Source organism: Schistocerca serialis, chromosome 3 (genome assembly GCF_023864345.2).
Source record: "Schistocerca serialis cubense isolate TAMUIC-IGC-003099 chromosome 3, iqSchSeri2.2, whole genome shotgun sequence".
Lineage (NCBI taxonomy): Eukaryota > Metazoa > Arthropoda > Insecta > Orthoptera > Acrididae > Schistocerca > Schistocerca serialis.
This window is the reverse complement of record NC_064640.1, coordinates 79469484-79483840: the sequence shown is the minus strand read 5'-3', so window position 1 is coordinate 79483840 and position 14357 is coordinate 79469484. Positions and strand designations below refer to the sequence as shown.

General features: G+C 42.5%; 1 protein-coding gene across 1 annotated transcript in view; it reads right to left on the bottom strand.

Moving 5' to 3' along the window:
• LOC126470686 (forkhead box protein P1) overlaps positions 1-14357 on the bottom strand; it is a 724940-nt gene that overhangs the window by 401366 nt on the left and 309217 nt on the right. The window contains exon 2 of the mRNA XM_050098687.1: positions 2649-2762. Coding sequence (XP_049954644.1) covers positions 2649-2762 — 114 coding nt within the window. The remainder of the gene's footprint in view (positions 1-2648; positions 2763-14357) is intronic.

Sequence of the window (14357 nt, the reverse complement as noted above, 5' to 3'; positions counted from 1 at the left end):
GCTGAACTTAAAAGCTTCACTGCTGTCTAGTCAGTATCGCTCCAGCTGTGATGTTCTTATGTCCCAGAAAGAAAAGTGACACAACAATACTCACACATTTTTCGTCGCCGATAGTTTTCAAATGATGGCTCTAAGCACTATGGGACTTAACATCTGAGGTCATCAGTCCCCTAGACTTAGAACTACTTAAACCTAACTAACGTAAGGACATCACACACATCCATGCCCGAGGCAGGATTCGAACCTGCGACCGTAGCAGCAGCGCGGTTCAGGACTGAAACGCCTAGAACCGCTCGGCCACAGCGGTCGGCGCCGATAGTTTTGATTAGTTGTCTATTCTACGGTGTTACTAATGGAAACCTGATACCTCCTCGGTTACTAAATGATATCTCTTTTAGTTTAATTGTAGTGGACATGTGCCACGAAATTTTCCTTTAAAATCCAGCTGTTGTCCTGTTTTGTTACCACAGTTATCATGCACGTTTAAAATATGTAGAAGAGTTCAGACTTAAATTTCCAGTATTGATGTATGCTGTGACTTGGTGCAGCTAATAAAATTCCATAGATAGTGTTGCTTTTGTGAGCCATTACTGCATCTCCATGACACACTATTGTCATCTATATTTTTTAACGTTACCTTGTGCTACAGTTAATTTACAAGAAGAATCCAGAAACAGATTTGCGATTAAATGAAATGACGCGTAGTTTAGCAACGAATAGCACAGCAGAAGTGTCGTATGGTATGAGAGACGATCCAAAAGTTTCCACTCGAAGGCCACGCTAACCCCTTGCCTACATGTAGGTCCTTATATACCTGCATAGAAGTCGCGTGGGTTGCTTGTACGCTGTAGCAACGCCCGCAGATGAAACATTTTTGATCGCCCCTTACATTACTACTTGTGAAGCGATTCACTGTCCTTACGTATAATTCTTTTGACATGGCAGAAAACAATTTTAAACGATAATTTCGACTAGAGACCAAAGTCACTGGCATCCAGTGCGTCGTATAAGTTGTATTTTCCATGTGATCTGTCGGGCAAGGAGGCTTAAAAAAAACACGCTGTCGTTGGAAATGCGGATCCCGCACCTACAGTGACAGCGCGTGCTGAGAAGTGCTGTCATTAAATTTGCCAATATTTTTCCGGTTTTTCAGTGCATGTGAGCTACTGTTCTTTAATGTGAAGGACGTCGGACTGCTACCGAACCGAAAAACAATTTTAAATTTATTGGTGAGTAAAACTTAGATAGGTACTTCACACATATTATTTATTTTCAACGCTAAGAAATACTCGAGGAATGTTAATTTCGTTACCAGGGTGTTGTATCGCGAAGGACACAGATGCAGAAGCTCCCCGGAATGTCGATAATTCTCCTTCTTTGAGAAAATGTAATTTTTAGTTATGCCTTATAAATACTTAGGATGTCATACAAATCAGTGGAAAGATGAAGTGGGACGACTACATACGCTCAGTAGTAAGTTACGTGAATCAAATGCTTCAGTTGGTGGGTAAGATACTGTGAAACTGCACATCGTCCATAAAAGATATTGCTTTTAAAGCACTTGGGAGGCCTATATTGTCTAATGTGTAGGATAAACATTAGGTTGATATCACGTCTACAATGAAGTACATCTCGAACGGGTACAAGTTTGTTTCAGTCGCAGGGAGGAGTAATTGGCAAGCTGAAAAATAAGAAGTATAATCTAAACAGCGATGCTTACTGTTTCTCGGGCTCTTTGGAAAGTTCCGAGAACCGCCGCAGTTTTCGAATATTTTAAACCCCATTCATATAGATCGTGCAGAGGACGTTAAGATGAACTAAGCCTTAACAGTTCCGCACACAGGTGTGTGTGTGTGTGCAGCCATTGTTCCCATACTAAATCTCCGAAAGAAATTGAAGGAAACCGATAGTACGGCCCAGAAAAAAATGCACGTTATCCACGTTAATGTCATTTTCAGCCTATAAATATAGATGGGGAGAGTCTTTGGTGCACCGTCACCTTTCAGCACCGATAATTATAGAGGGCTTGTTTCACTTCTTGCGCTGTTATAGAGGGAAATCACCGTCCATAAAAGGGTCTGAAATTCTGTATTGGTGAATGGTACCTTTCAGTAATAAAGAGATAGGTACTGTACTTGCAGAACCATTATAACGTTAGCTGTATTATGAAGCAGGAAACGAAATCGAATAGCAGTTCTCAAGTACTCATAGGTGGAGAATAAATGTTTTGTGTGGACTGCTTACGGTAGCATTTGGTGCAAAGAAATAATGAAAAGCTTTACTCTAACGAGTCAGATTTGAAGTCACTTGCGACGACTGAACATACAGAAAAATTAAGCTGATTCTTATTGTATTGCTGATAGCGTTTACTTAAACTTATGGACTGACTTTTTTCAGGTTCATGAACAATTATTTTTAACTGTTATTACTTTTATGTTGTAATTTCATGTACTGACACGCTCCATGACCTTGGAGATTTGCTCCTCAATTTGGTCCTACGGAACTTGACGTGTAAATAAAAAATAAATAAAAGTATTGGTGCACGTCACGCCTACGGAAGATAGAGAGCAAAGTTTGACGGAAAGTGCAGGCGGCTTTTGGCCGCGCTGAGTTATGTGGAGGTCGTAGTGAGGAAAATTTGTACTCACTGTGGGCCGACCATGTCCTGTGCGAAGTGAAGACGTCTGCCAGGGCGCTGCGTGTGTTGAGAAGTGAGCCTTCGCCCAGGAACCCGTCTCGAATGGGTTATCGCCTAGGTGACCCTGCAACACCGCAAAAACCACACGTCTCACAATGGGGCACAACACCGTGGTCACCATCACAAGACAGCGATGCAAGCGCTCCGCTCTCTGTAGCTGTAGCTCTTAAGCAGTAACTGCAGCTCGTATACCCAGGTACATATTATAACGCACCGGTAACACTTAACAAAAATCACTTTACACCACAATTGTCGAAACTGATCGACGTTTCGTTAATAAATAATCTGCGCTATTTTATTATTCAATGTTCAAGTGGTCCAAATGGCTCTGAGCACCATGCGACTAAACTTCGCCTAGAACTTAGAACTAATTAAACCTAACTAACCTAAGGGCATCACACACATCCATGCCCGAGGCAGGACTCGAACCTGCGACCGTAGCGGTCGTTCGGCTCCAGACTGTAGCGCCTAGAACCGCACGGCCACTCCGGCCGGCTTATTCAATGTTCTCAGTTTTTATCCAGACTGAAAAAAACAACAAAATAAACTATAATTTTAAGTATTCAAACAGCACAAAAACAAATAAAGAAAAACGATATGTCTCGAGAGATCGTAAACAACGTAAATGTCTAACAATATGCAACCACTCAAAATTTTAAAAACTTTCTAAATAAGGAAATCTAAATCTATATTTTATATCTGTTATATATTATTAATTATTACTGAGTTTAGTCTATTGACATCTAATCTAAACACGGAAAGATCGAGAAAGTGTTTTATTTCCAACATTTAGACGAAACCATTCAAGAGATTAGCCTAACAATTCGTTGGAAACAACAATCAGACTTACAGAAGACACTGCCAATAAAAAAACTGCGAAAATAAAGCACTAGAACACGTCCATCATATCAGAGTGCCCTTGTGTGCTGAAAAACTCGTTTTAAACATAAAGAGAAACATTAAAGAAATCGGCAAGAGAGACCGGTATGTAATCAGGAAAACTTTAGGTCCAAAATACTCGGAGGATGGAATATACAGAATAAAAGCTTATAAAATAATTCAGACGTTTGACAAATTTTATTAGTATATAAAAAACGCAGGCTAAACGTCAATAGGCATATTAAGACAACTGGGCCCACTAAACAAGATGCTACGGATCTCGCAGTAAAGCTAAAATTCAGACTATGCATTTGATGACAGCAGTGAAAGTAGGATGGATCCCATAACATGAAATACGAAGCAGAAAAAACTTAGGCTGATGATGGGACAAGAGTCCATTGAGAGAAAGTGAAAGTAAAATGAACACAAATGAAGGTTAAAATAAATTACGAAAATGCCCTTGGTCGTGCATTGGGTGGTCCAGCGGAAACAAGTTAGGAAGGAAAGTCCAGTTTAATGAGATGGTGCGAGGCTAGGGAGCGGGCTGTCTGCAACCGCAGTCAGGGAAACACTTCGAGCCCCTTAGGTAAAGTACGGACGACAAACATTCCGATGGACAGACGGGAGCTGAAGCCCCGCTCTCCGGAAGACGACTGCGCTGCACAACTGAACGAAGGAAGCGTGAGTTCTTGTTGCAGGATGCTAGGGCCCATTCTCAGTTCCGGTATTATCACGTTCCCGCAGGATAACAAGCTTTTCTCTAAGAATGAGTTAGGGTTTAGGGAAAACCACTCATGTGTAACACCAGTTGTTCTATTCATATATAATATCTTACATATGGCAAATGCAAGTAGATTCCGTCTTCCTAGATCTCCGAGAGGAGTTCGACACCTTACTGGATCGGCAATTAATAACCAAAACACAATCTTATGGAGTTTCTTCACTGATGTGGGATTAACAAAACAAATTTTTAAATAATAGAACCTAGAAACTGGCACAGAACGGTGAATGTTCAACGGAAACGAAACAGAACGGAAATATTTTGTGTGACGTGCAAGCCTAAAGTGCCCTCTCAAAAAAATGGCTCTGAGCACTATGGGACTTAACTGCTGAGGTCATCAGTCCCCTAGAACTTAGGACTACTTAAACCTAACTAACCTAAGGACATCGCACACATCCATTCCCGAGGCAGGATTCGAACCTACGACCGTAGCGGTCTCGCGGTTCCAGACTGTAGCGCCTGGAACCGCACGGCCACTCCGGCCGGCGTGCCCTCTCATGCTTCCAGTATACGTAAACGATTTATTAGATGGACCGGGGTAGCAGCAATATCAGATTGTTCACTGATGATGCTATTGTCTACAGGAAGATGACACAGCTGGACGATCGTAAGAAAATACATATAAAATTTCAATTTGATGTAGTGGATGACAACTCTCGTTAATACAGATAGATATAAGATAATGCGTATGACAGAGAGAAGGGACATGGTAGTATCTAATTACAATATAGTAGTGCAGCTAGGCAGGTTAAGGTGCAATATGCACTGTTTACAGATTTCCGACGGCATCATCAATGATACCATCATGAAACATTGCCAAATTTCTACCCTTTCCCTCACTCTCAGACATAGACCAGTTGCCCTGTGTGTAAAACAGTGGGAAATTCAAAACACTGGCGGGATATTAAAAAATTGCTGGATTTCCTCCACCCCTCTGACATTACTGTGGATTAGGCCCCTTTTCCGAAGTATAAATTAGTGGGAAATTCAAAAACCCAAGATCAGCAGTTGTCCTATTGGTTGAAAATCCAAGATAGCGGACGCTGGGATACTAATGCATCCTGCGTGGTTGTCAGATTTCCCCAGCCCCTATAACATAAGAGTTCAACAGGGCAGACCCTGAGATATTGTTGAAGCCTGTGTGGTTGTCGCATTTCATGTGTTCGAAGTTTAGAATCTTGCCCTAAGTATAAAATGACGGCAAATTAAAAAAATCCACGTAACCTACGTTTAAAACTCACACAGCTTAGATGTTTGAACAATTTTCCCCATTCCAGACATCCAAGTTTAAAAAGCTAAGTGCTGTTTAAACATTTACAGTAGGATAGAATATGAAGAGATGCACCTTTATCTTATGTACAAACAATTTCTCTCACCCCTCTGACATCAAGTTTAAACAACTGCTACCATAAACTAGGAGCTGACTTGCCCTGATTTAAATATTTATGGTAGGAATACGACAGAAACAAATGTATCTTTATTTAAATAAAGAAATGCAGGGAATGTTCCCAACCACAAGCTCCACACATCCCCTTCGTGAAGTTCGCTGCCAGTACAGTCTGTGGCGCCAGAGGCTGCTGTCATATATCCGCTTGTGCTATGCTCGTATTTAATGTTTAAACAATATCCTCCACCTCTCTGATGTCGCAGTTAGCAAGATTTAAACCCTAAGTTTGAAACCGGAGAACTCACTTCTCCTAAGTTTAAAATGGTGGGATATTGAAAAAATTCACTTGGCTTACGTTTAAAAAGGCGAGAAATTAAAAAAAAATCACTTACCAAAGTTTAAAATTGTAGGGGGGCCCGCTGGTTGTCAGAACTAGAGCACTGGTCCTAAGTTTGAAACTTTATAGCTCACTGGTGTATCCTACATGGCTGTTACGAAATTGAAACTGCCGTGTTCTGTGTAACAGGATAGGAATGGGGTTGGTATTCACTTACATTTTATTTGTTTAAGCACTGCCACTCACACCACACTAGTCCACTAGCATTTCTCGCAAGGTGTTTGGCAGCGTATTCGAAAGTGCCGTTCCACACCATGTGCCACCAAGAGACGGAGTCAACTGGCATCTGACTCAGCCACCTCAGGCATCGTGTTCGCTACTCAGTGCTAGATGCTCCAGCAGGCCTTTTTGTCTTGTTTGTCCAGTTGCTTCCACCTCCACAATACGTGTCTGAACCACCTGTTGCCACGTCATCCAGCTACAATGTAGGAAGATGTTTGTCCTGTATTGTATGCTACTGGCAGTCCCCCCTCCCTTCACAATTCACAACTGGATACATGACTTCACACTGAACCTGTTCCAATCTTAGAACTGGAGCGTTTCTGCCCTCTTACTTGTTTGAAACGCATCGCTTTGATGAGATGTTAATCACGCCTCACCTACTAATTTTCAGCCAATAGGACAATGGCCCATCTTGGATTTTTGAATTTCCCGCTAATTTATGCTTAGAACAAGTGAGGTGAAGAAAACCCCCTGATTTTTTTGAATAGCCCACCATTTATTTTAACTTCCCGCCATTTTACACATAGGGCAACTGGCCTATGTTTGTGGGTGGAGGAAGGGGAATGGGAGAAGTTTGCCAACATTACATGATGACGTCATTAGAAACCTGGTAACGATGGAGAATGCACCAAGATCTGCTTCGTTACACTACTCAATATTAGTGGCGATCTTGTAGACCACGTCAGTACCTTCAAATATTTACAACTAATATTAGGACGCGACATGAAATGGAAAGGAACCGAAAAGTCTGTAACAGGTAGGGCGAATGGAAGACTCAGATATTTTAGAGAGGCTGTGGGAAAGCGGGATGCATCTTTAAAGGAAATCGCAAACACGAAACTAGTGCGATCAGTACTGTCTACTGTCCTTAACAAGCAGACATGAAGACTGCACAGTCTACACGAAACGGAGATACTGAGACCTTAATGGGATCTTTGGAAGAAAGGAAGGCAACGTTGTTCTCGCGAAAAAACCTCTCGGATAAATTAAAAGAATTGTGTTTTAGGACGACTGAGCTGTTTGTATAGCCCTAGAGTGGAGGAGAGCGAGGTGAGCAAGACGTGGATCGAACCCTCACGGCGGTTGAACTACCGTTGATATGGTACACTATGACTGCGTTTTGTAGGCGATTTTCCACGCTCGTTCAGGCAAAAGATGGGCTAGTTCCAAATCTCGATCTCAGAAAATGCGATACACGAACAGTTAAAATACGATAACACACGTAGCAAAGTTTATACGCTTTCCTAACAGATGGCGCATCCGCCTTAGGTCTACTGACGACTGTGATGACAGGAAAGGTATCCTGCCCAACAGATAAGTTAAATAAAAAAAATCTGTAATATTACTAACCACAACGGGATAAGCACTAGGAAACGCAGAGGTATTCGAGGACGCCTGGGCGACAACCATCGTTTACCTCATGTACGAGTCATGAGATTAGGGCGCACGCAGACATTTATGGATTCCTTCGTTCAGTACTCGGATGCAATAGTTTAGATAATCGCTAATAGTGCTAAGAAGTACCCTTCGTCAAGTAATGCACAGTAACTTGCTGAGGATATATGTAGATGTTGAATGAAGACAAAATAACACTTATGTGGTCATTAGATGCTTTGTATTACCGTACCCAAACGCTAATATTGTGTTTGATTAATACAAGTAAACTGTTTTCTGGTTGCCAGCATGTTACACAGTTGCCTAACGCCACATAAATAAGACTGTTCCAAAATCAACATTTTCAGATTTCGTTTATCGTTTGCAGTTACAACTTAAACATAGAATATGGGACGTTATTAGAGATAACAAAAGCCGGAGAACGTTGGGTCTCACAAAGGTAGGCGCAAAAGATTTCGGTAAGCAATTCAAGCGACAAGTGGGACGTGACTTTTCTTGCAACACACGTTTCGCAACGGTATTAACAATGCTACTCAGCAGTATGTCAGACAAAATAAGCACTACGATACATACTTCCTACAACTGATTCATAGCAAGGGCATTAGTAAAATTTAGTACTCGTAACGCAGGACAAGAAAATAATGTTAATATTCGAGAATGAAGAAGAAAGAACTATCCCGCAAATCTCGTGTGTATGTCAAAGCTACATGTACCTTTGAGATTAAGGTTATTAGAGACGAAGCAACAGTTCGGATTGGACAAGTAAGGGACAGTAATTAATTGTGGTCTTTTTTTTTTTTTAGAAAATGTCTCAGATTGCCGGGTGGTGTTTGAATAGCGCTCATCCTGAAAATGACTGCTAAATATTACCAAAGGGTCAACTCTTTAGGTCACTAATTCGTAACTCACGGATCACTTCTTAAGAAGAGAAAAATATCAAATTAGTTTGTTAAAGGCCGAGGCTTCTCTGCAAGTAGAAGAGTAATCTATAAAAATATCCCTCAGAAGTTTACTGGTAAACGTCCTGTAAACAACTACGTCAACAAACAAGTATGATATTTTCGATAGCCACCTAAAGTAGGAACCTATACGTCGCAGATGCATTTGTTGTTCCAGCATGACGGCGGAGTTTTTTGGTATCGAGCTGTGTATGCATTTGAAGTGTGGAACTACGTGTGTATTGGCATCAGAAGCTACGAGGGTTTATCAATGAAAGGCAATGTATTTTTAAGCACAAAACAGAATTTAATTGTTAACGTAGTCCTCTTTTAACTAATCTGTACTCGGTTCAACGCATTTCCCAGTGAGTAGATCGCACCTCTGAAAAGCGATTGAGAAAGCTGCGCTGTGCCGAAATTCAATGTGCGAGATCACAAGAGACGGAGCTCGAGCTCATTTGGACACAAGTGGGGCTAGAAGACATGCTCAGGGCATCACTTTGTCATTCGCTCGAAGTCATTCTTGTAAATCACGCAAAATCTAAATCAGGATGACGACACGATGGTTTAAATACGAGCAGCGGACCATGTATATTGTTGCATCTCATATTCTCTCAACCAGATGTGAATGTCAGCAGTAGATCCGGTAAAATATTTCTTATGTACAACAGGTAAAGGAGAATTACTGGAGCAGTAAAAAATTTATAGGACAGCTTATTAGAGCGATAGCTAGACACGTCACAGACCTCAAGTGACGGTTTTCAGTTTGGAACAAATTAAGAAGGCTTTCAACAAAGAATGCAACACGGAACATTAACAGATGCCGAGTGAGGTTCAAATGGTTCAAATGGCTCTGAGCACTATGGGACTTAACATCTATGGTCATCAGTCCCCTAGAACTTAGAACTACTTAAACCTAACTAACCTAAGGACAGCACACAACACCCAGCCATCACGAGGCAGAGAAAATCCCTGACCCCGCCGGGAATCGAACCCGGGAACCCGGGCGTGGGAAGCGAGAACGCTACCGCACGACCACGAGATGCGGGCCCGAGTGAGGTGACGTAATAATTACGACACTGGACTCGCATGGAACACGTCCTGCCACTGAGTTTCAGGTTTTCCGTGGTTTCCCAAAATGCCCAGAAAAAGAACAAGGCCGGTTGCTCCATGCAGTCCTAGCTTGCGCTTCGTCTCTAATGACGTGTATTCCCTACCCATCCTCAGCCAGTGGGCATCCACTGCTGGACAAAGGCCAACTCGAGACTTTTCCAGGCATTAATAAAGACCAACTCGTGACTTTTCCAGGCATTACGGGCTTCAGCTATACGTATACTTCTGTTGTCATCTGGTCACCTCCCTTTACATCATTCTAATCTCGCAGTTCCACCTAGTACCAATTCGCATCTCTCTTGTCCCGCACACCTCAATTTCATTTTCATAATTATGTCTTTCCAGTCTGTTCCCAGATTTATTTATCTGGTTTCCTGTTTCCCTAAATAATTTTCAGGACGCATTCTCTATTCATCGATGACCAAACTTCAGTTTTTGAATGCTTTTTGTGTTAAAAGTCATTGTCTTACTGACATAGGTTACAAACTGCCAACATACGGTGACTGTAAGTTTTAGTTTCAGACAGATTCGAAGCTTACTTTTGAAGACTATAATATAGTTTACCAATGCACTCAGCCACATCTTTATTCTTGTTTATTACTTAATATGTATCTACAGTCGTCGTTTCAACTCTTCTAGATGCAAAAACTCATTAACGGGTTCTATAACTTCACTATTAATTAGTACCGTTATGTTTTCGAGGTGTCCATTTCATCCTTATGATGTTACACCCCTACTGCGCGCTGGCCGCTGTGGCCGAGCGGTTCTAGGTGCTTCAGTCCGGAACCGCGCGACCGCTTCGGTCGCAGGTTCGAATCCTGCCTCGAGGATCGATGTGTGTGATGTCCTTAGGTTAGTTAGGTTTAAGTAGTTCTAAGTTCTAGGGGACTGATGACCTCAGATGTTAAGTCCCATAGTGTGCAGAGCCATTTGAACCATTTTGAACCATACTTCGCTGGATGCATTCAATGATTCTGCTGGGTAAGGTGTCATACGGCCGTTGTATTCTCTACCGAGGCAAGCTGGCCCACGACTCTTGTAACTGGTGCTTAATAATTTGGATACTGGTACTGGGACCGAGTTTTGTCCAAATTTACTCCACAATGTTCTAGCCGGGACAAGTACAGAGATCGTGAGGGCCACTGAGGTACCTAAACATCACGCAGACAGTTCATCCCCACACGTTCCGTGTGTGGACGAGCATTGTCCTGTTGAAAAATGACCACCCGATACTGTCGCATGAGAAGTAACACAGGATGTCTGTGACGTACCATTGTGCCGTCAGGGTTGCCTCGATCACTGTCAGCCGTGACCTGAAGTCATAACCCACGGCGACCCACACCACGACGTCAGGAGTAACACCGCTGTGCCTCTCCAAAACATTTGAAGAATGGGACGCCTCTCAAGGCCGCCGCCATACTCATCGACGATGGTTAAGCCGGGTTGCTGAAGAACCGCGATTCATTGCCGAACACAATGCCACGCCATTCATCAGCTGTGTATGCTTCCCAATTACGTCACCGTTCCAAACGCAGACGTTTCTGTTGCGGTTTTAACGGCAGCCTCCGCTACTTGTTCTCGGAGGCCAGGCGCAGACGTGAAGGGGTAGCAGTGTGCTTGGTGCCTCCCTTGTGGTGGTCAGACATGGCCGACTGGAAACTTGATGACACGTGTGCCTACCCTCACATTCCCTTGCAGTCCAACACGGGGCCACAGTCACATCCAAATGCCCTTCGAATATGGATATTGCACGATTCGACCGGCCGGCCAAAAGGAGATCCACAATACGGCCCCTTTCAAACGCTGTCAGTTGGTGATAACGCTGTCTCAAACGAATGCGAGGCATCTTCGTATTCTTCACAGTGATAATATCAGACACTGTTCACGTCCCTTACATACCTTACTAGGTCTGGTAACAACACTAAATAAGAACATCACTAATCCATCCTGGTGGCCGTTCTACACGTCATGGAGAGTTGCAACTCTATAATCATTTACGTACCCGCCGATGGTGTGTACGTGTACAATGTTCGCTGGAAGCCGACCACGTCTCCTGGCGGCTTTATTTATCTTTTTTTGTCAGCAGTCTATGCTCTTATAAGAGCTGACAGATACCTGCAATTTCCGCTTTGCAGTATGTAGTTGGACTCAGTCCAGACAAATACTGCTCATCATGTCTTCCATGCGAAGCCCAATGTTGACGGAAAGCGTCGCTTTGTTTCCCGTTATATCACTAATGTATCCTGGTGGCCGTTCTACCTCTCATGAAGAATTGCAACTCTATAATCATTTACGCACCCGCCGATGGTGTGTACGTATACGACGTTACTCCGACAGCCGACCACGTCTCCTTTAAAGCAAAAATTTACGTGCCTATTCGATAGTGCAGTACAAAACTGGTCTGGTGCGATATTCGCTTCATCGATATGTATTAACGGGTACAGTAAAAGACCGAGACTAACCAGCGACAGCACCGGCCTGGCCCAGACTGACTGCTACCTCCATACAGCAGTGCTGGAGTACTGGTTATTCTTCGTATTTTACTGTTCCTGTTGATACGGACTGATGAAACGAATTCCGCACTAGACTAATTTAGGTCCACTCTATCGAATGACCACTGAAATACCGCTTAAAAAACCATATTGTTTGCAACAGAAAACAACCCACGCTTTCCGTCGACGCTGGGCGTCGCATGAAAGACGTGATCAGCAGTATTTGTTTGGGCTAACTCCAACGACACATTGCAAAATCTCTTAGGAGAGACATACAGGGTGACAACTATTGAACTATATGAAGAAAAACGTAAATTATTTACAAACTAGGCGTACACACACTTTATTCAACATGTAAACGTCAATACAGATATTCGGGTTTAGGTTATGACATGTTCGATATGCCTGTCATCATTGGCGATAATGTGGCGCAGACGAATAGCGAAATTCTGCATGAGGTGTCGGATCATCGATGCTGTCGATGATCTCCAGAACGGCAGTTTTAAGCTCAGCAGTGGTTTTGGTGTTATTGTTGTATACCTTGTCTGTAATATAGCATCACAGAAAGGAGTTGCATGCGTTCAGATGTGGAGAATATGGCGGCCAATCGAGATCCATGCCATGCAGAGCCAGAATCCGGTCCCCAAAAAGCTCCTCTAGGACACCAACCACTCTCATGCTTCGACGGGGTCGAGCTCCGTTTTGCATGAACCACATCTTCTGAAATCGAGGTCATTTTGGATTATGGGGATGGAATTATCTTCCGACACCTTCACGTGCCGTTCGGTGGCCACCGTACCATCAAGGAATATCGCACCGATTATTCCGTGACTGGATATTGTAAACCACACAGTCACCCGTTGAGGCTGAAGAGACTTTTCGATCGCGAAACGCGGATTCTCAGTGCCCCAAATGCGCCAATTTTGCTTATTGACGAACCCATCTAAATGCAAGTGGGCTCCGTCGCTAAACCAAACCATACAGTCACACATCATGTCCCGCGGCCAACCGCGCAGTTTGAACGTATTAACACAACCCGTTCAGAAGTTATGGTGATTTCATTTCATATAGTTCAATAATTGTTACCATGTACATGTATATATCAAATAAAAAAAAAAAAGAATGAAGATCAAGGTTTAGTGTCTCGCAGTGAATTCTTTTCTTAGAAACGATTATGAATTTCACTAAGAAAACCGTATTGTAGGTTTAGCGCCCATAACAAAAAAACGTGAAACAGAATTATAATACAAAAAAAAAATCTATACAACTAAGCACATACTGAATAAAATATAAAAAAACACCTTAAACTTGGCTAATTCAATGAATTGTACACACACACACACACACACACACACACACACACACACACGCACGCACGCACGCACGCACACACACACAGACACAGACACACACACACACACACACACACACACACACACACACACACACACACACACACAGAGAGAGAGAGAGAGAGAGAGAGAGAGAGAGAGAGAGAGACGCACGCAAGCGTGTGCAGAATTTCAGCTGCAGTTTCTTTTCGGTTTTGATATAAGTCGTCATGCTTCTCGCATCGCGCGTCTATATAAGAAAGATTCTTTAGATAGCTACGTGTGCACAGCTGGACAAATTTCTTCCTCTTAGTACCCCATGGAAGAACATACTTCAGATTATTTTGATATCGACTTTTGCATAGGAATTCTGTGTGTTTGAAGGAGAAGAACTGTTGTAGGGATACAACACTCTATAATTCTCGTTAACATAATAAGTCCATTACTTTTCTTTGAACTGTCAGCATATGCATTTACAGTATTTAAGCAGATTATTCGAGATTATATGTCTGCTGATGTTTTACATACAGTGTGCATATTGTAATCAGAAGCCTATGTTAATTTTTTGTTGTTGTACAAAATGCGAAAGATTAAAACAAAAAGCATTCCTTAAGCAGCGTAAGAGACAACAAAAATTATACTGAAACCTCAGAAAGAGAAGACTTTGTTACATAGGAGAAATGGAGCACTATCTTCAAACAAAGAGAAAATTCATTATGGCAGC